This window comes from Natrix helvetica (assembly GCF_964273705.1).
Source record: "Natrix helvetica genome assembly, chromosome: 1".
Classification (NCBI taxonomy): domain Eukaryota; kingdom Metazoa; phylum Chordata; class Lepidosauria; order Squamata; family Natricidae; genus Natrix; species Natrix helvetica.
In genome coordinates, this window is record NC_138548.1 from 318,496,426 (window position 1) to 318,519,814 (window position 23,389).

General features: G+C 40.3%; 1 protein-coding gene across 2 annotated transcripts in view; it reads left to right on the plus strand.

The window, feature by feature from the left end:
• The first annotated feature begins 918 nt into the window (after positions 1-918).
• SRGAP3 (SLIT-ROBO Rho GTPase activating protein 3) overlaps positions 919-23,389 on the plus strand; it is a 216,288-nt gene continuing 193,817 nt past the window's right edge. The window contains exon 1 of one of the 2 annotated variants that reach the window (XM_081955048.1): positions 919-1,845. In XM_081955048.1, the coding sequence (XP_081811174.1) occupies positions 1,779-1,845 (67 nt within the window). In that variant the 5' untranslated portion in view covers positions 919-1,778. The remainder of the gene's footprint in view (positions 1,846-23,389) is intronic. The other variant, XM_081955049.1, reaches the window with a different exon arrangement.

Sequence of the window (23,389 nt, forward strand, 5' to 3'; positions counted from 1 at the left end):
GCATTGGGAAGTCTGAGAACCACTGCTCTACAGCCTTCACTGACCAATTTCAAGCACAGCATTATGTTCTTTTATGGATTTTGGCTTAGCACAACTGATGAACCCAGCTAGTGGTGGATATATATTATGCTTTCTTATCTGAGAAACCTACTGTTTCTTTAATAGACTGAAGGCAAAGCACACCCTGCTTCAGTACTAAGTTATATCTGAACTTCAGCTTCTGATAAACAGGGTGTTTGCAGGATGATCCCGAAACCAAGCAATTGGAGGATTTGGGAGCCTGATCTGCTGGATCAGTTTATTGGTTAGCACTGTATCTTAAGGAAACCCATCAAACTGGAGCAAAGCCTGATTCATTTAAGTCCCACAAGTCTGCAAAGATAGCCGCAAGTTGGATGTAATAAGGCCAAGACTGCAATTCTGTTCATAATTACCTAGAAGTAAACTGCCCTGTTTTCAACAGTGCTGAGTAGCCGTGTCCTTTGAGGCCTTACCGTGAACGTTCAAAGTCCCAAAAGATTACGGAACCTGATTTTGCAGCTCTTACAAGACAGCAAAGCGCAGTTCCGCATATGGAGCAACCAACCTCAAAAGTTGGTTACAACAGGGGAGAGAAAGGCATTCAGAAGGGAAGTTTCTGGGCGGAGTGGAGAGTTTGATTAAGCCCCCTTCTCCCCTCAAGACTTCACTCGAGGTCGCCAAGTTACAAGACTGTTCGAGAGTGAATGACGATTTGAAGGAGAGACACCCCCCCCCGCCCGACACCCCCCTCCCCACCCTGGCCTTTTCCCTCGGACGCGCCGTCCACCGAATCGCGTCCCTCGACTTGCAAAGCGGAAAACCGGCTGCGGCTCACCCCGAAGTCCAAGGCCAGAGCCTTCCGCAGAGCTTTCCCTTCCGCCCCGTCTCGCCCTTGCGCGTACGCCGCCTCGGCCGAACCCCGTTGCCCCGGCCTCCCTCCCTCGCAGCGACTTCCAACGCCCCCGTAGCCCACAATGTGTCAGTGGTTGCAAAAGAGGGGAGGCGGGCCTTTGGCTCGGTGAGTGACGCGGAGCCAACTTCATTCAAGCCTGCCCGTCAGAAGGAGGCAGCTCTCCCGCGCGCGAGAAGCCCCGCTGAAACCCTCAGCCGCTGCCCGGCTAAGTTCACTGGGAGAGGAAGAACGGCGCAGCGCACGGGCTCTTTGCGGCTCCCTGAGCTTCTCTTCCGCGCCTCCTCAGCCGCGGCGTTATTACCTACACGCTAAACGGAGGAGGAGCCTGAGTTTCCCCTTCGCTTCCTCCACTTCTCCTTGCAAGCCTTTTTCCGCGGAGGGGCTTCCGGCGCTCGTCTTTATTTATCGATTTATTTATCGGGGTCTTTTTTTTTCTACACAAACCTCTCCCCCTCCACCACCACTTCCTCGCCGAAGCCTGCTTGGGTGCAGGTGACACACCCTCCTCGCTCCTCCCCTCCATTCACCCCGCTTCTCGGCGGCGGAGCGTTCCCAGCAGGTTCTCCCTGTCTTGCCTCCGAGCTGGCCCGAAGGCAAATGCCGGGGAATCGGCTGGCCGACGGAGAGGGGAGAAGCTGCCCTTCTTCTCTTTGCTGAGAGTCTCTCTCCTCCGGAGCAGATCGGACTCGGGGAGGGGAGGGAGGAGGAAAAAGGAGGGCGAGCGGCGGGAGTGCGCTTGGGGGGGACTCGAAGGCAAGAACAGCGGGCGAGGACGCCGAAGGAGGAGGAAACGAAAATCCAGCTCGCCCGCGCGGACTGAGCAGAGCAGCGCTGTCCCCCAAAGATGTCATCGCAAGCAAAGTTCAAGAAAGACAAAGAGATTATCACGGAATATGAAACTCAAGTGAAAGGTGAGCCTGACTTCCCCCTCCCAAGCTTTCTCCCCTTTTCCTCCTCCCCTTCTTCTTCCTCCTTCACCGGTCCCTTCATTGTTCTGTATCTTATTCTGCCTCGGTTCTCGCACTGGGAAGGCACCAGGGACGGAGGAGGGGGGGCATACTAGGAGTGTCAGTTGAGCGGGACTTGCCGAAGCCCAAAGGTCGGGCGGTGTGTCGCGAGGAAGTGTGGGGGGGGGGCAGGGTTGTAAAAGCTGCATTGCAGTTGTGTGAATGGTGGATCGGGGAGGTGGGGGGGGGGGCTCTTGGGTCGTGAGCTCTTCTCGACGGCCAGGTCTCTCTCTCTCCCCCTCTCTCTCGCCTTCTCGATGCCTGTTTCGGGAAAAGAAAAGCCTGGTGCCGTCCTTTTGATGAAAGCCCCGTTTCAGGGCAGGCGTGGTGATGGTGGTGGTGGGGTGGGGGCAGCCATCTGTGGTGCGTACACCATAGATACGCCTGGAGGCTCGCTTTGCATCGAGCCTCTGCCGGAGACGTAGGCGTGAGGCTTGTATCTCCCTCTAGGGAGGCTGCTTGCAGAAAGCGGTCAATGCCTATGTGCCGAAGAGATTGAGAACTGTCAGCATTTTAAAGATTCCCTTCTTAAAATCCGTGGCCTTTCCCTCCCCGATTTGGGATCTTTGCTACAGCTCTTAAGTCATACAACACTGGGAATGGAAGTGCTCCCGTAAGAGATTTTGAAGGGAGTGTTCTCTGCTACAGGGCATAAAGAGAAGGGTGTATGCTGGGGAAACTAGTCTATCTGGCTGCATTCTGATTCCAGTACTCACAGATACCTTCTTGGACTAAAGCTTGACTTAAATAGGTTGGCTATAACCTACCATAAGCTACATTTTCCCCTTTCCCTGTTATGCAACACTCTTGACACAGTAGACAACCCACAAAATACACTGTTTTCTTGGTTTGGCTTTGTTTTTTTGTTTTTGTTGTAAGATACTATTTAAAAAAGAAATACTTCCCCCCCCCCTCCATAGTTGAGACCATTAGTAGCTTAAATGTAATCATGGTGCTGAATCTACACCTTGCCCTTGAGTGTTTGCTGTAGAACTTGTGCTGTATAAGTGCTGCTTTCCTAATTCACAGGTTTTTTTGCTGGAGTAATTTTGAAAGAACAGAGGGGGGTTTAGTTTTGCATGCACAATTTATTAGGCTGTTTGGAATGGGCAGTGCTTATGCAAAAGAGATTTCCAGATGGAGATGGGAGTGAGTTGGTTTGCAAAGTGATCTCACAACACTGTTTCAGAGTCCGGTGGTTAATGCTTATTGCAGGAATATTACTTAGTATGGTAAATTATAACTTGCAAAACTGGGTGCGCACTTTAATTTGAATAATTCAGAATATTTTTCACAAACATTCAGGATTAAGGCCTTGATATGCACGTAAGGTCCTATTGTGCAAGCTTGTTTATAGTTCACCACAAACTTGGCAAACTTGGGATGGTACATGAATCTTACACATGCCACCTGGAAAGATTTGATGCTAAAACTCAAGGTCTAAATCACACCTGAACTTCAGCTCTTTTGAAAAAATCCTTATCTTTATACTAGACTGTCTTTCTCCAAGCTGGGAAGCTCTGGGTGGTAATTCATTATTGAAATATTCAACCACATGGATAGGGAATTATTGGAATCAGAATCCCAATTCTTCTGGTTACAAACTACGTTTGGATATACATTTCTGACTCTCTAATGAATGTAGTTCTACATTAATTCCCTGACACACCAGAAGATAATTCTGCATCTACTGTTGTGCCTTTTGATTTAAGTAGAGGTGAGGTATGACTGATTATATTTCCAAAAGCTAATAACCGCATAATTGTTCCTAGATATCCTGTAGTAGTTCCTTCAGGAAATTTCTTAATCTGCTCTCACTGCAAAAACAGGTCTTAGTGGCTGCTTTATAGCAAGTTACTCAGTGGCTTGCAATGTGCTTTCCACAAATGTGTTTATATATTCCTCTTCTCTGTGGTCTTTTTTACTTGTAATTGTATATTTAATTCTGAGAAGAGAGACATATCGAATTTCTAGTGTATTAGCAGAACACAACTTGAAATTCCACCTGACATTATTCAACCATTGAATAAAACTGTAGAATTTAGGTTCAGTTGGTATCAGTATTAAGTTCTCCTCAGCATATTTTAGGTGCTTTCAATGAATCAGGTTGCAACTTGAATTAGTAAAGTAGTAAGTGCCAGATTGGGGAAAAGGACTTCTGGCCTCTGTTTTTGTGTTCTGCATTTTTAGTGACTGGATGCCATAACAGATTGTTCTGTGTCACATATCATCTAATTGCATAATTTGGGCAATTTTTATATCACAGTGCTTTACAATTGAGTAACCCAATGTAGCCTTTTTTCCTTATTGATATTTGTCAGAAAGGAAAGAATTACAAAAAGTATTTTTTTTCTTGCAGTAAGTAATAATCCTAAAATATTTTTTTAGCAGGACAATGTGGGTATGAATGTACCCTTATTTCTGAGCAACTTTAGCAGACGTTCATTTTCCTTTATTTATGATAGTTGTTCAGGTTGTGTGAAATGTGAATGGAATTTAAAAAGAAAAATATTTAAATTGGAGTTATTGAGACAATTGAGCCCAATTTTTATTAGGAAAGACAATTATGCTTCTTTCACAAATTGATTCATCCTCTTCTTATCTGTGATCTATAGTAATGGGATCTTGTTGGAAGAGCAGGTAAAAGCAAGATGGGATTTATACAGTGGCTGTAAGTCATGGTTTACAAGCCATAATAGTTGGCTTCACAGTCTGTATTTAATCAAAGTCAAACAAACTGCATGGTTTTTAGAAGAGTTCTAATAGAGGTTGAATATATATCAAGAACTTATTTTAACAATTAGTTATTGTGGATTGTTTTTTAACTGTTTATTGATGCATTATAGAATTGGCTGTATGCAATTAAAGTATACAATATAAGTAAATTATGGGTTAGTCTAATGTGAAAACTCATTAAAAATGTGAAGACCTTAAATTATGCCACAAATTGTAGGCAGTTAAGATACATGATTTACATCTCCAATATAACACCTAGATTGTTGTGTATGTGTAAATATCTGCAATAAATCATTCATTCATGTTGACCACTTAACATGTAACTTCTCTCCATTTGTTCTCCAGACAATGGATAGACAGCAGCTGTTGGTTCATTGTATTTGTGTTGCTTTCTCAGTTGACAAGAAAGAATGAGAAACAAATTGGCTTGTAGCTATCCTTGGCTGTCTCCAGATAAGGGCCTTAATTTGCATTATGCACTTATCATTTCAGAATGGTAACAGTGTTTTCACACAATAGCTTGGCTCTTATATAGTTTTAAACCAAGCCTTCCATCCTTCGAGGTTGGTAAAATGAGGACCCAGATTGTTGGGGGCAATATTGCTGACTCTGTAAACAACTTAGAGAGCAACTGTAAAGCACTATGAAGTGGTATATAAACCTAAGTGTTATTGATATTTACAACAGGGAAGATAATTATAAAAACATATCAAAGCCCTTATCCCAATAATACACTAGATTATTAAGATTTAAGATGTTGAGACTCCAAAAAAGTGACTTCATCTGATTAACAGGGAATCCATGAATACTTTTGCTTCTTTCCATCAACTCTACTTATAGATTTAAGAAGGAAGAACCTTGTTGTTGTTAGTTGCAAAATCATGTCCAACCCATCACAACCCAATGGACAATGTTCCTCCAGGCCTTCCTGTCCTCTACCATCCCCCTGAGTCCATTAAAGCTCATGCCTACTGCTTCAGTGACTCCATCCAGCCACCTCATTCTCTGTTGTCCCCTTCTTCTTCTGCCCTCAGTCTTTCCCAGCATTAGGCTCTTCTCCAGTGAGTAAAAGATGGCTTCCAGGTCTAATACCTTCCTTCTCATTAGGTGGCCGAAGTATTTGAGTTTCATCTTCAGGAACTGGCCTTCTAAAGAGCAGTCAGAGTTGATCTCCACTAGGACTTACCGGTTTGATTGCCTTACAGTCCAAGGGATTCACAGGAGTCTTCTCCAGCACCATAGTTCAAATACCTCAATTCTTTGGTGCTTTGGCCATTATGGTCCAACTTTCACAGCCATACATTGCAACGGGGGAAACTATAGCCTTGACTATATGCACTTTTGTTGGCAGAACCTAGAAACTTTCTTTATGCCATGGAAAATGGCAATTTGGATAGTAAGTTTTTAGAATGATGTAATACAATCATTCCGTCTGATAAGGGGTAAGAGATCTAGACCCATTGTGGATTGTAAAAATGGCCAGGTTAAGTTAGGTGGCTATAGAAAGTAAATAAACAAACCAGGTGTGATGGTCTCAGTAGTTATTGGGACACTGGGTCCCATATCAAAAAATCTTGGACAGCGCTATTAATCTGCACATTGAGAAAATTTCCACATCAGTTGCAAAAGGCCACATTGCTTGGATCTATATACATTATGGCATTCTAGGGATACAGAATAACAAGGTTAGAAGGTAGCTTGGAGTTCTTCTAGTCCAAAGCCCTGCTTAAACAGGAGACTCTATACCATTTCAGACCAATGGTGAACTTGATGCATATGAAAATCAACACCAGCTAAAGCAGGGGCCCCTCCCCAGCCTTTGCTTGCCGGCCACTCACCCAACACCCTCCCCTCTTTTCCCCCTTCCCCATCCAGAAAGCCAGGAACCTTTGGGAACTTTGAGCTAAAGAATGGGCAGCTGTGACTTTGCATTGTTCTGAAAGATAATAATTTCTCATTCATCTCATCTATATATCTACCCATCCTACAATCAAGTGACTCTATAATAATATCAATAATAATGGCAGAAAGCACTCTATAATTAAGGCAAGGCTTAGTTCATGCTTCATATAAAAACAAATATATGTGATGGAACGTGTGGGGGACCTTGGGAAAGAGAAAGAGATGCTCTTTAGGAAACGATCAGCGAAGATAGGCAGGAGCCCCCTAAATTTTTTTTAGGAAGGACCCACCCTTGGATGTTATAGGAGGGGTTCAACCTTGCTACACAATAGATTAAATGAGATGATCAAATGCTTTCCTGTGACTTTGAGATAGTAAAAAAGTTAATTAGTTTTCAGTGCTCATTATCTCAATACTTTTTTTTTTCTTTAAAAGGTGAAACTAAATTTCAGGAGTGGGAACACTTAAAGTAATAGTTACGTAATGTTTCTAGCCTGTGGAGTTACCAACCTTAGCCCCCAAATTACAGTGTAACTATACAATAATACAATAGTAGAGTTGGAAGGGACCTTGGAGGTCTTCTAGTCCAACCCCCTGCCTAGGCAGGAAACCCTATACCGTTTCAGACAAATAGCTATCCAACATCTTCTTAAAGACTTCCAGTGTTGGGGCATTCACAACTTCTGGAGGCAAGCTGTTCCACTGATTAATTGTTCTCACTGTCAGGAAATTTCTCCTCAGTTCTAAGTTGCTTCTCTCCTTGATTAGTTTCCACCCATTGCTTCTTGTTCTACCCTCAGGTGCTTTGGAGAATAGTTTGACTCCCTCTTCTTTGTGGCAACCTCTGAGATATTGGAATAATGCTATCATGTCTCCCCTAGTCCTTCTTTCTCTTAAGCTAAACATACCCAGTTCCTGCAACCGTTCTTCATATGTTTTAGTCTCCAGTCCCCTAATCATCTTTGTTGCTCTTCTCTGCACTCTTTCTAGAGTCTCCACATCTTTTTTACATCGTGGCGACCAGAACTGAATGCAGTATTCCAAGTGTGGCCTTACCAAGGCATTATAAAGTGGTATTAACACTTCACGTGATCTTGATTCTATCCCTCTGTTGATGCAGCCTAGAACTGTGTTGGCTTTTTTGGCAGCTGCTGCACACTGCTGGCTCATATTTAAATGGTTGTCCACTAGGACTCCAAGATCCCTTTCACAGTTACTACTACTGAGTAAGGTATCACCTATACTGTACCTGTGCATTCCGTTTTTGTTGCCTAAATGTAGAACCTTACTCTTTTCACCATTGAATTTCATTTTATTAGATAGTGCCCAATGTTCAAGTTTGTCAAGATCCTTCTGTATCTTAAGCCTATCTTCTGGAGTGTTGGCTATTCCTGCCAGCTTGGTATCATCTGCAAATTTGATGAGTTCCCCATTTATTCCCTCATCCAAATCATTGATGAAGATGTTGAAGAGTACTGGGCCTAAAACAGAGCCTTGGGGTACTCCACTGCATACTTCCCTCCATGTAGATGCAGTTCCATTGAGAACTACACGTTGAGTGCGGTTGGTCAGCCAGTTACCAATCCATCTGGTGGTGATGCTGTCTAACCCACATTCTTCTACTTTATCTAGTAGTAGGTTATGGTCTACCTTATCAAAAGCCTTACTGAAGTCCAAGTAAACTATATCAACGGCATTCCTCTGGTCCACTAATAATTCCATATGGAACACTTGTGCAGGGAAGCTTTAATTGTTTTTTTTGAAAGGGCATATTTTGCTCTTATTCATTTATCTCCTGGCATACACATAATCAGGTGCTGAAGTGTGGATTCACCCAAACTTATAAACAAGTGATACTCTAATACAAATCAATTTGTACAATCAACTATAGTCCTTTTCAGAAGGCAGTTGGTTTAGTTCAAATTGGAGGGAAGGATTGGAAGCTGAAGTCAACAGTTCAAAAGTAGATCATGTGAAAATACAGCCCATCTTCTAAACCAGGAAGATCAATTTTGTTTGGTGCCAAAATGGCACCCTGAGTTTCTGGGTGACAGGCACAAAGGATCAGGACTATACATTAAGTTGCAGTTGAGAAGATTTACTTCTCAAGCCTATACACAAGGCTTTATTCAACTAACAGTCAGTGCTAGATTAGAGAGCAGGGGCTCTGGACTTGGATTGCTTGTGGCAACATAGTGACACTAAGCTGATGATGCACTTAACTCCACCCTCACCCAGCTCTGCCTGCTATTCACTTACGCTGGGTTCATATTTGTGCTACTAAGTGATTTGTTCTAATCATGGGTGGACTCACATAATACCTAAGATATTAAGTCTTATTGTGCATAATAACATTATATAACAAATAATGATAGTTTAGGGATTGCCTTGTTTAGCAACCATTTGCAATTGCAATAGTGATGAAAAAGTGATTTTAAGACCAATCTTTGCATTCACTACCTTTTAAAGCCTGTAAAGCAAAGGAAAACTGAAGATTATAAACCCAAAGGAAGAAGTGAGAGTCATATGTTCTATGGCTTTCAGATGATACACAGGCATCAGAAATGCATAGAACAGGCATTCCTTCTTATATCTTGGTTCATGTGGGAATGAAAATTGAAATCAAAACTAATAATCAGTTTCAAATCCCTGTATATGCTGAATGGAAATTACAATCAGTCCAGACTCTGTGGAACGTTAAATGGCTCATTTGTTCCCATTTACTATTTTGGTTTAGCCTGTTTTACGCAGAAATAATGAAAATTCAAAAGGGTTCACAAACTTTTAAGTGCCACTATGCATATTGTTTCTATTGCTACGAAACAAAGGTATTTTATGATCTCAGGGTCAAAATCAGAGGGCTTTACAACGTGCCCTGTAGGATGCATAAGAGCCATCATAGCAGTCTAGTTTATGGTGAAAGTCTTGGAGGCATTTAACTGTGACAAATATGGTGATAATCATTAGCTTTCTGACCTCTTTGTGTTGGGAACATACGTGAAGCTAAATAATGCTGTACAATAACCATTAGATGCTATAAAGATAATCCTTGACTTACAACCACAATTGGGACCAGAGGTTTGGTTGCTAAGCGACAAAACACTGCTTTACAGTAGTGGAGCTAGGGCTGGCTTTGTGGACTAAGAAAGGGAAAAAAGGTCCAGAAACATGGCAGAAAGAGGTGATTTGGTGCACTCTGTCTTTTTAAAACTGCCTTGGGCTCCCCCTCCCATTTTTCTTTTTACTGTGTGAAGCCAATTCAATATGGCGGGCATGCCTCATCATCAGTGGACCGGAAGAAGATTGCACAGGTGAGCGAGGGTGACTGAGTGCAGGCCGGCAAGGGCCAAAAGGTCATAGGTGTGGGTGGAGACAGGAGGGTGAGGGGAACTTCAGGTCCCCTGCAATCATAAGTACTGCCCATCATCTGGATTTTGATCACATGACCACAAGAATGCTGCAATGGCCTTAAGTTCTGTCATTGATCATACAATAATACAATAATACAATAGCAGAGTTGGAAGGGACCTTGGAGGTCTTCTAGTCCAACCCCCTGCCTAGGCAGGAAACCCTATACCGTTTCAGGCAACTGGCTATCCAACATCTTCTTAAAGACTTCCAGTGTTGGGGCATTCACAACTTCTGGAGGCAAGCATAAATCTCTTTCTTCAGCATTGTCATAACGTTGAATGGTCACTGAATGAATCGTTGTAAGTCAAAGACTGCCTGTCCTGAAAAATACTGCTATGCAGAATTTGATCCCAAACATAAAGAGGCCCAGATGAGATCCTAAATGTTAAAAGGGACAGGTGTGGAACATCCTTTCTGAAGGTTTTAATGGAAGTCTTTTTCCAACATAAATAAAACAGCGATAAACCAAAAGTATAGTACTGAATGTGCACTGAAGAAGCTAATCTTTAATTTATATGAGGCCTGTACTGACTTGAGATTTAGTCATGGGTTGTGCAACTGAGTGGCTGCAAGTTGTCTCAATGTTAATAGATAAGATAGGAACAATGTAATTGAGAGCAAATTAGTATTTTTGTATTGCATAATTCATTTCTCTGGTTTATAAGTCTGAGAGAAATTGTTAATTTAACTCCCTTTACTGTAGGAATAATTTTGATTTTACATATCCATTTAAGAGGATGCAACTGTTTTTGATAAGCAGTGAATTTTGTATATATAATAAGGATTCCAACATTTTATTTTCTTTTGTATCCCAAGAAAGGATACAAATGTTTAAGGATATGTCAATAGGTGTTATGTATATATCACTGTTTCCTTTTCAAATCTGGTTCATTGCACAGCCTAGGTACATATGAAAATGAGCGAGGGAGCAGGAGGTGGATTGGAGAAATGAGTTGGCTACTAGTCCATTATTATTGTAATTCACTTGGTTGGCTCTGATCTCTAGAAGTGTAACTTGATTTCTGAAAATTATATGTTCCTTCCCATGTGCAATTCTAATTCACTACTTCCAGGTAATTACACAATGTACATAGAAGATAAAGCAAAAGATATTAAACATATACTCTTTGCATCATTAAGGTTGATGACAGCGTGATTGACAAAAGAAAATCAGCATGCATTGTACTTTGACTGCGTTCATTTAGAAAAATTAAAAATCAGGTTTCAGTAGGGAAAAATCAAGTACTTCTGATCCATTTGCCATGGTTGCTAGTGGTTTGCTTGATTTTGGCTTAATATCTAACCCAGGCATTGTAATTTGTAAATTAAGATTTATGGCTTAATATGCACTGTGAACCCACTCAGCTGTCTTAAACATTGAGCAAGGGCTCAACATGGCATATATCTTATGTGGTTTGAACGTAACGTGATTTTTAACTGCATCTGCAAATGACTTTCACTGCAAAATCTTTGAAATGATTGTTGAATGAAGCAGAAGCCATGTCTGGCACCTGAGTAAGTCATGCTTGCTTATCATCACTAGAAATTGTGGTAACGGCAAACCGCCTATGCTGTACTCCTAAGCACATCGGTAATCCATTTATCTCACCCTTGTACTGTATATCTGAGTCTTGGCTTTCCAGGATCTTGGGCAGAGGATTATACTAGCATGAGATTTTCTGAGTGTCTGGGGCATGAATCACAGTGTATTTTTTTTTATGAGCAAATCTTGTCATGGGTTGCAGAACTGAGTTGCTGCTGCAAGCTGGCTGCGTATTAATGGGTGAAAATGGGAACAATGTGATTGGGAGCAAGTTAATCTTTTTGTATTGCATTGCTCTGATTTATAAGTCTTAAATTGTTAATTTAATGCCTTTAGAATGGTGTAGGGATATTCTTTTAGACAATCCGTTTAACAGGATATTAACAGTTTTTAGTAAGCAAAAGGGTTGTTTAACCCTAAAAAAATTATATAAATAATGTGGGATATAACTTTATAATAAAATAATCTATAATAAGAAATGATACCAATTATATTTGGGTTTGCCAAAATACTATTCCAAGGAAACATAAGCTGAGACCTGAAAGAGACACCTATAATAATAGAAAAGAAAGAGAGAGAGGAAGAGAGAATGAAAGGAAGATGGGGGAAAGAAGAAAGAGGTATGGAGAGGAGGATGGAAGGGAGAGGAAAGAAGGAGAGAGGGTAGGTAGGGGAAAAGGAAGAGTAGGAGTAGGAGAAAGGGAAGGGAAGAAGGAAGGAGAGGAGAGGAGGAAGGAGGAAAGTAGAGAATGGAGGGAGGGAGAAAAGAAAGGGAAAACAAGGTGGTGTTACAACAGGAGGGAGGGATGGTAAACAAAACAACCCAAACTGTATATGTATATTATAATCTATAAAATGGAATAACAAATGTATAAGAATGATAAATGTAAAGAAGACAAATAATTATGTGAATGTATACTTAAAATGGTATGTAAGAGAATAAAAAAATAAAACTTTTCTGGAAAATAAAATAAAATAATCTACATTCCAACCAATTGTGCGTTGGCAGGAGTTTGAATTTTAAAAACAATAATCCAGTAGCTGTTCAGTAGTTTTGTACTGATACCTTGAAGTGTGATGTGTGAAGAAGTACATTTGATTCTATTGCAAGGGTACAAGTGAAAGCATGTTTATATTATATGAGCCAATACTGTTAATGTTAAAGTGCCTAAACATATTTATTTATTCCTTTCTTTTTCCTTCTTTTTTCCACATAGCTTGTGCAGAAATGTTTCCCTCTCCATTTTAACTTTAGAACAACTGGTCTGTGAGTTGAACTTGAACTGAGAGAGGGACCAGCCCCCAATCAGCCATCGAATTTGATGGCCTTTCCCTAACCTGGCCCCCTTAGACATAAGGAATCTGCACCCCATAATGTAGCGTAGCACAGCTGCAGGATATTAGACTGGAGAAAGCTGCTTTAGTACAACTGGAAATATGGGGAAGAAATAGCTCATTTTAAAAGTTTAAAAGGCATAGACATACTTCATACATACCAAACTGAAATGGCAGGAGAATAGCTGAAACAGGATCTTGTTATAAAACATTTGAAAAAGCTGAAAAAAATATGAGCCAATAAAATGGAGGGTTGGAATCGCTTTTCAGATAGTTGATCTATAAACCGTGAATGGTAACTCAGCTAGTGTATCAGTGACGAAGAAACTTCAAAGAAAATTGATTGATGGGTTGAGTGTTTCCCAGAATATTCACAGAGAATAAATTCAGGACAGTAATAATCCAGGACAATAATTCAGAAGCAGAATTTTCTTGCTTTTGTCATAATCAGGATATTGTAGTCCAGGAACTGTTGTTGAATGGAGGGCACGGACACCGATTTGTGCAATCTTTCCCATCTGCTGCTTTTCAAATATATAAGGGCCACCATGACCAGAATATGTATTTGGAATGTTTGCAATAATAAACCAAGAAATTTGGAAGACAGACAATTAGAGAAGAGGGCTGGTTTGTGTCTAAATAACTCCAAGCATTTTGAGCAAAGAAACAATACGTTTCTTTCCAATAGCACATAGCTATTAGCCTTGAACAACAATCTTCACATGCAACTCATCAGTCGTTACAGTGTGTGGAGTGTCCTGCTCTGCGAATCTTGCAGGTGACATGGGTAATGGGCTGGAGGAGAATTAATCTATCTAGTCATGAAAGAGTGAAAATGTTGGCCTGCCTGAGAAAGTTAATTCTTCCTTGGATCAAGACTATAATTGCCTTTTCCTCTCCCCCACCTTTTTTCTTCTTTCTTCAACAAACAAGAATGGACTATTATTCCACTCAACCTTTGTTTAAGGTGCAATCCTGCCTACCCATTTAGCTACAAGCAAATTGCAGGTAGCCTTTAAAGGGATTGCCTAATTGTCAGAAAGACCAGACAAAACATTTCAATTTGCCATGCATGAATCATCCTTGTGCAGGACACTGAGTATTATTGGTTGCCAATTACTTTCTGAGTACCATTCGTTACTCAATAAATACATAGATAATCACATGATACAGAAGTAAATGTTAAGTATTTTCCAATCAAAGTCCAATGCTTCATCTTTAAGAGTAAGAGTAGAGATGCTACAGCTTTTAAGACCCCACTTTTCAAGCACAAATCCACTTCACCAATCTTAGTTTTTCCCAGATCTCAGTAGTTGGCCAATCAGTGATTATGAGAGAGGGAAGGGAGACTGTTTTGTGGGGTTTTTTTTTTGGGGGGGGGGAATCTCTTTTCCCTTCAGTTTTTCCCTGTTGCTCAACTTACTCAGTTCTCTCTCCTTTTTGGTAATTCTGCATGGATTCATCAACTGCAGTAGAAATCAAGAAACAGAAGAAACCATTGAGTTGTGGGAAGCAAGCCCAGGTTGAATAAAGGGTGAAGGAATAGAATGGTATAAAAAATAAGACAAGTGTGTTTTATGTATGGATCAATTCTCAGACGTTCTTTTCTTGGTCAGAATTTGCTCACCTTTCTGTAGAAACTGTTTAAGCTCAGGATATTTTATCTGATTCTATGTATCAAGAATTATGGATTGTTTGGGTAGGGGAGTTGATTGAAAGAATATATATATATATATATATATATATATATATATATATATATATATATATATATATATATATATATATATATATATATATATATATATATATATATATATATATATATATATTTGTTTTCTGAGGTTTTCGCGGGTGTTTGTATGTATGTCTTTGGTTGTTCGGGTTTTCTCCCGCGTAGAATTGGAAGTATCTTCACGACGTTTCGATGAAGTCTCATTCATCATCTTCAGGCTGCTGCTTCCGGCTTGGTGCTTCTGGCTTGGTGCTTCCAGGAGCAATGTGAGATCTCAGCCGGTTCCTCTTTTTAACTGCCAGTGGGGGTTTGTGCTGATTGGGTGGGAGCTTGGCTGCATTCTGATTGGGTGGAGGTGTATTCTGATTGGTAGGGGGCTTGGCTGTGCTCTGATTGGATGGGAGTTTGGCTGTGCTCTGATTGGATGGGGGCGTGTTCTGTTTGGGTGGGGGCCTGGTTGTGCTTGTGTTAGTCTGAGTTGCAGAGGGATTTGAGCTGGTGAGCTGCGTTACTGTTGTTTGGCTTCGTGTTTGTGATCGTGCCACATCTCCGTGGTGGGCATCAGTTTGCTTCATGTATGGATTGGAGGGGTTTAAAGTGGCTAATAATGCAGCTGTGGTCTGGCTTCTGGTTTGTGGTCGGGCTTCTGGTTTGTGGTCATTATCGGTGTGGGTTTGGGCTTGCTTTTTGCGTGGATGTGTGATAGTGACATCCTGTGTGGTTTTCGTGAGTGTGGGTCTGGTATCATTCTTAGTGTTAGGGACTCGTTTGTCAGTGAGGGCGGGTTTCCAAATGGCTGGTAGGCGGGAGGTATCATCTCGTTTATTCATGCTGTGTGGTCGTTTTTCTATCTCAATAGCTTCTCTGATTATTCTGTTGTTAAAGTGTTCAATTTTGGCAATAGTTCTGGTCTTTTTAAAGTCTATATCATGTCCTGTGGCTTTGAGGTGTTGGACCAGGGAAGAAGTTGGTTCCTCCTTTCTGACTGAGTTTGTGTTCTTCAATGCGTGCCTTTATTCTTCTGTTGGTTTGTCCGATGTATGTGGTGGGGCAGGTGGTGCATGGGATTTCATATACTCCTTGATTTTCTAACTCTATTTTGTCTTTGGGGTTTCTCAGGATGGTGGATATTTTTCGGTTTGTGTAGAATGCTGTCTTGATGTTGTGTTTGTGGAGGATCTTGCTGATTCTGTCTGTGGTGCCTCTTATGTATGGGAGGAGGGCTTTGCCGTTTTCTTGTTCACTGTCTTGGGTTTTAGTGGGGTTTTCTTTTTGGATTAGGTTAGTGATATTGTTTCTTCGGAATCCGTTGGATGTTAGTACGTTGGTGAGAGTGTGTAGTTCGGTTTTGAGGTGTTCTTCGTCAGCTAAGCGTTTTGTTCTGGAGATGAGTGTCTTGGCTACAGAGTTGATCTGTGCTGGGTGGTGGTGTGAGAGTGCGTGCAAATAGCGGTTTGTGTGTGTTTTCTTCTGGTAGATGGTGTGTCCTAGGGATCCATCGGATTTCTTATAGACTAAGACATCCAGGAAGGGGAGTTGGTTATTGGCTTCTGTTTCCATGGTGAACTGTATTTTGGGGTGTAGGCTGTTGAGGTGTGTGAGGAAGTTGTCCAGTTTATCTTTCCCGTGTGGCCAGATTATGAAGGTGTCGTCTACGTATCTGAGCCAGAGTTTGGGTTTGTGATCGGATTTTTCTAGAGCTTGGGTTTCAAAGTGTTCCATGTAGAGGTTAGCAATGACAGGTGAGAGGGGTGATCCCATGGGTGCTCCTTCTGTTTGTTTGTATTTTTGTCCGTTATAGATGAAGTATGTGTTGGATAGGCTAGATCTGACCAACCACTGCCTATCCAACAACCAATAACCAACTCCCCTTCCTGGATGTCTTAGTCTATAAGAAATCCAATGGATCCCTAGGACACACCATCTACCAGAAGAAAACACACACAAACCGCTATTTGCACGCACTCTCACACCACCACCCAGCACAGATCAACTCTGTAGCCAAGACACTCATCTCCAGAACAAAACGCTTAGCTGACGAACAACACCTCAAAACCGAACTACACACTCTCACCAACGTACTAACATCCAACGGATTCCGAAGAAACAATATCACTAACCTAATCCAAAAAGAAAACCCCACTAAAACCCAAGACAGTGAACAAGAAAACGGCAAAGCCCTCCTCCCATACATAAGAGGCACCACAGACAGAATCAATACAATACAATACAATACAATAGTAGAGTTGGAAGGGACCTTGGAGGTCTTCTAGTCCAACCCCCTGCCTAGGCAGGAAACCCTATACCATTTCAGACAAATAGCTATCCAACATCTTCTTAAAGACTTCCAGTGTTGGGGCATTCACAACTTCTGGAGGCAAGCTGTTCCACTGATTAATTGTTCTCACTGTCAGGAAATTTCTCCTCAGTTCTAAGTTGCTTCTCTCCTTGATTAGTTTCCACCCATTGCTTCTTGTTCTACCCTCAGGTGCTTTGGAGAATAGTTTGACTCCCTCTTCTTTGTGGCAACCTCTGAGATATTGGAATAATGCTATCATGTCTCCCCTAGTCCTTCTTTCTCTTAAGCTAAACATACCCAGTTCCTGCAACCGTTCTTCATATCAGCAAGATCCTCCACAAACACAACATCAAGACAGCATTCTACACAAACCGAAAAATATCCACTATCCTGAGAAACCCCAAAGACAAAATAGAGTTAGAAAATCAAGGAGTATATGAAATCCCATGCACCACCTGCCCCACCACATACATCGGACAAACCAACAGAAGAATAAAGGCACGCATTGAAGAACACAAAAACTCAGTCAGAAAGGAGGAACCAACTTCTTCCCTGGTCCAACACCTCAAAGCCACAGGACATGATATAGACTTTAAAAAGACCAGAACTATTGCCAAAATTGAACACTTTAACAACAGAATAATCAGAGAAGCTATTGAGATAGAAAAACGACCACACAGCATGAATAAACGAGATGATACCTCCCGCCTACCAGCCATTTGGAAACCCGCCCTCACTGACAAACGAGTCCCTAACACTAAGAATGATACCAGACCCACACTCACGAAAACCACACAGGATGTCACTATCACACATCCACGCAAAAAGCAAGCCCAAACCCACACCGATAATGACCACAAACCAGAAGCCCGACCACAAACCAGAAGCCAGACCACAGCTGCATTATTAGCCACTTTAAACCCCTCCAATCCATACATGAAGCAAACTGATGCCCACCACGGAGATGTGGCACGATCACAAACACGAAGCCAAACAACAGTAACGCAGCTCACCAGCTCAAATCCCTCTGCAACTCAGACTAACACAAGCACAACCAGGCCCCCACCCAAACAGAACACGCCCCCATCCAATCAGAGCACAGCCAAACTCCCATCCAATCAGAGCACAGCCAAGCCCCCTACCAATCAGAATACACCTCCACCCAATCAGAATGCAGCCAAGCTCCCACCCAATCAGCACAAACCCCCACTGGCAGTTAAAAAGAGGAACCGGCTGAGATCTCACATTGCTCCTGGAAGCACCAAGCCAGAAGCACCAAGCCGGAAGCAGCAGCCTGAAGATGATGAATGAGACTTCATCGAAACGTCGTGAAGATACTTCCAATTCTACGCGGGAGAAAACCCGAACAACCAAAGACATACATATATATATATATATACATACATACATACATACATACATACATACATACATACACATACATACATACATACATACACATACATACATACATATATATATATATATATATATATATATATATATGATAGATAGATAGATAGATGATAGATAGATAGATAGATAGATGATAGATAGATAGATAGATAGATAGATAGATAGATAGATGATAGATAGATAGATAGATAGATAGATAGGCAAATATCACTCACTCATCATGAAATCTCCAAAACCATAAAGCCTACAAACTTGAAATTTGGCACGTATGTTCCCCTTGGCTTCTAGGTGCTTGCTAAGAAAAGATTTTTCGAAATGACCATCAGATTGTTAGTATTTCTTATACAGTAATTAACACACTGATACTAAGGAGTTCTACTCCCTCTCCCCACCTGAAAAGAACTCTGTTCCAACTGCCAGTTGCCTTATATTAATATGCTCTGATGCTAAGGAGTTAGACATTCTACTCCTCCTCCCCAACTGAAAAGAACTCTGTTCCAACTGCCAGTTGCCTCACATTCTGTTACCTCAGTTCAAAATGGCAGATATTCCACTCCTTCACTCAGGAGCGATCTGGGGCTCCTTACAGTGCTTAATGTCAGTACCTCACCAAAATGTCTATGCATTCCACCTATGGAACTGCTTCCGGACTCAAGGCAGTGGGAGCGATATTCCCTTATCTGTTTCAATCACCAACCACTACTGAGCCAATTTCTCCTGCATAGACCAATCACATGGTTTCGTCACGAAGCATGGGTATCTAGCTAGTCATTATATAACCTTGTAAGGAGAAGGCACCTCGTTTACAATGAACTGTTGATATATTTTGTTTGTCAATATTTGAATTAGTCTTTTTTCCAGCAAAGGGACAAGGAAGAAGAAGAAGAGCAATATGATCAAAGTTTGTGTAGCTCTGTTTATAACATTATTTTTAGGATGTCTGTTCTTTCTTTTTCCTTTTTATGGCTATGCTTATCAGTTTTAAGGCTTTGTGGCATTAAAGCATTTTTTTTAATTAAGCATAATAAAATCCAATTTAAAAAGTGTAAGATCTTCTTCTAAAGGATGACTTCCTGATGGAATATTTTGTTTTGCTTGTTAGATTTGTATCTCTCATGCCTGTAGAAAATCTTACGCTGCTTTATGAAATTATTTTGCCTTCAAAATCATTTGAGATATGCGAGGAAGGGTTAATTACATTGCCTTTAAAGAATACACATAGTTTTAAAAAGATACCGCGGTTTGTGTGTGGTTTTTCTTTATATTTCTGGTTTGATTGTTCTTTTATTATAGACTTTTTATCATAGTGAAGCTTTCCAGACATCTGTGACATCATGATTGGCTAATACTCTATTTACATGTAGACCTATAGCTTAAGTAATAAAAGTGGCAGCTGGCACTGGAGTTGAATAGCACACTCTTTGTCCTTTTGTATAATTTACATATGAGCAAGAAGCTATAATCCTGAATCTTGAGGTACGTTTGTTAAAAGTACTATTATTAAATGATGGTTTTCCCTCTGTTGATATGTGATTTAAACACAATATAGTTCACATGAGAATATTTGACAAATAAGTGAAGGACGCTTATTAAAAAGCAGCACCAACTATGAGCCACGGTGCAATTTTTACCATCTGTAATAGAGATTAATTGCTTCCTCTAATGGAAACAAATTAAATCTATCATAGGTGTTTCCTCCTAAACTAATATACAGAACAACTTTTGCATGTCAGTCAGGGGAGTTCAACTATTAGCAGGTTTTTGGAAACTCTCCCTTTGTATTAATATTTGGGTTAGCGGATGACTAGATAGAAATTAAAATGGCCTAGAAATTGGCTTTTTTTCCCACTCAGCAGTTGGAAGGCATTGGCTATCACAGCTGGCACTGCAGAGAAGCAACTGAAAATGTGTTTGTTTATATGCAAGACTGAACTCTAGAAGCAAACTGTATGGCATTAGTGCATGTTTATTCATTTAACAATTCAATAATAAAGTAATTTATCTAAGCTCAAGAATTATTAGGGTGGAAGAAAGATGTTATGGATTAAGCCAAGGATGGGCACTCTTTAGCTAGGGCTTCCACACCATTCTGAAGAGGCTGAAGGCTTTGGAGGCAGACTAATGATATTGTTGCATTTACATGAAGATAAAAAAAAGTAAAGATTTTTCAACCTGGTCTCTTCCTAAGACTTATCCTTGCTTTTTCTGTTGAGAAGGAGGTGGACTTCTGGGAAGAGGAGCATTGGTATCTTCTCAATATGAAAGATGTTTCCATATCTTTTCCTGTACCTTTAATTGTAAGGGGAGAAAATGTATTCTCTGTTTTGAGTAAGGCCAACTTTTTCCTAAACCACTTCCCTCCTCTCCTGAGTACAGATATAATTGCTGCTTTTCAGCATGCTATTTAAACTTTCATCATGCATTACTTAAAAAAAAATTCTGGATTTTACTCTGTTCCTGGTTACTGGTCCTTAGTGGAAGGATGTGGTCACATACTGCAGAATGGTCAAAAACAAAAATATTTTGTTTACTTTCATCTAGAAAACCAGTTGTTCTTCCTGCTCCTGTTTCATTGGGGTATTGTTTACTCAATAATCCAAACAGAACTAGATTTCCCTTTTGATCCCAGCCTCCTGTATTTCTTGTTCTCCAGCAGGGTTGGGCTATGAATTTTTCCAAGGGACCTCATGAGGATCTGGGACTGCTGTTGTTGCCCTGACACAGGCGGTAAAATGCCCAGGTCTGTCTGCAACCTAGTATTAGTAACATTGTTACTAATAACATTGTTATTACAATATGTTACAACAATAACATGGTTACTTTGAGTTTATTTCTTAGCTTCTTCAACCTTTAGCTCTTTCTCTTTTCTATGGTTTGAGTGTGTGTGTGTGTGTGTGTGTGTGTGTCATAAATATGATATGAACTGAATATCACTTGAACTGCTAAAGAAATATTTTGTGTGAATGGGACTAGGTGAGTGGATTCTAGCCATTACCTGTGCATGGTTTAAGACGGGGGTGTCAAAATTGCAGCGTCACATTGTTGTCACATGATGTATCATGACATTTTTTGTCCTTCACTAAAATGAAGTTGGGCGTGGCCAGTGTGTGATGCATCTGGCCTGTTGGCCATGAGTTTACACCCCTGGTTTAAGAGAAGCAAAAGGCCAAAGAGAATGTGGCTAGTGTGATTTTTTCTTTACATATGCTATCCAGATAAACTCTTGATTACAAGAAATTCTGGTCTCTGGTAGAGAATTTTCTGCTGAGAAGATGAGTAAAATGACTGGCAAACACATGGGATGAAGCCAGTGCATATGTCCTGAGAATTTGATTGAGTTCTACGATTGCCTATTTTTAGAGACTTTGGAGACTGGGGAAGAAAGAACAGTTACACAGTACATATTGGTTACAGAGTTAGATGGTAAATTTGATTACCTGAATCTGAAATATAACATTAATTTTCAGTAGAGAAATGTTGGTAGAAGATCCCTACTTCTAAAAAACAATTCTTCTGCATTCTTAAAAATAGTGGAACAATTATTCACATGCCTTGCTAAACGTTTTCTTAACTGAACTTGTTTTTTTTGCAAATTTATTTAAGAATGAGGTTAAAAAAAAAGGATCTCTGTTTTTGATACCTAAAATAAAGGGAGGTTAGTTCAAACTGCTAGTATTTTTTCTTTTGGTTTCTTGATTGTGTCCATGGTCTATTTAAGTCAAACCTTCCTGTAATGAAGGATTAGTCTTTAGATAGCTTAGCATTAGAAGCACTTACAGGGAAAGATAGAAATCTTGTTAATGTCTTGTATATACAGTATGTGCATATTTGGAGGATATAGAGCCTGAGAAAATCACAGTAGAAATCTTTCAGGTGTAAAATTAGTAATAATTAAACTGCAACAATCTTTTAAGGCAGTGGTTCTCAAGTTGTGGTCCGTGGATCCTTGGAGAACTGCAATGTTGTCCCAGGAGGTCCACAAAGCCTTGAAGAAATGTTATGATTTAAATTTTGAGTTAAATCTTGAGGGTCTGTGGCCACAAAAGATATTTAAAGAGGGTCTGTGGTAAAGAAAAGGTTGAGAATCATTACTTTAAGGGATCATTGCACCACACAATAAGAGCAAAGAACTTAGGTATTTCTCTGTTATCAAAATGTATTGAGTATTTAATTATCTTTTTGCTTTGGTTATGTGCTAGTCTTTTTTAATCTTGCAAATAAAGTTTAAATCAAAGGGCATTTTAAAATCCTACTGCTTTTGTTATATCAAGGTAAAACTAATGAACAGAACTTGAAGATTGAAGCTTAGTGCACCATATAAAGTATTTTGCTGGCTCTTATGATTAAAAAACTTTGCAAGTCAAGGTGGAATAGTCTCTGTTGCTTTGAAGAATATCTGAATTGTGAAGGATTAAGTACTGACAACTTTGATCTTGTCTTTAAAGCAAGTGCTTTAAATATAATGTAGAATTACAGTGAAGAACCTCTATCTTATGGTGTAGTTGCGCGCATAATAAATGGATGTGAGATTGGCTTTGTAATTTTGGGAGATGGTCAGTGAAATAAAATCATATTGGCACTCTTCATAAGAATAGTGTTCATAGTCGCTACCTTTTTGTAGAGAAGTCATTTATGAAGGGTGTTGCAGACAGCAAAAACCAGGTCTTCTATCATTAGAAGTGTGATGCATATTGTTTCTAGTTCATATAGGTCACAAATGACATAATAAGGGTGAACAGCTCAGATAACTAAAATAACTCTTATATATTATTTAAATTTATTATAGCTGCTCAACTCTGATTTCCTAAAGGTATGCATGAAATGGGAGGCATTCTTCATTTTTCATCTTGGAACAGAGCAACTGCGTTTGAAATAACTCATGTGAACATTTTTATTGCTATCTTCTGTTGTAACAAAACTTGTTTTATTCTGACTTTCTTGTGTGTTTGAAGACCTCTGTTTCACTTTGTTTCCAGGTCAGAACGTACAAAAAAGAAACCCGGCCTGTTTTGAGATTGAAACTTTGTTTCAAATTTGCTTTGTATGACTGTGATTATAAAAATGTCCATGC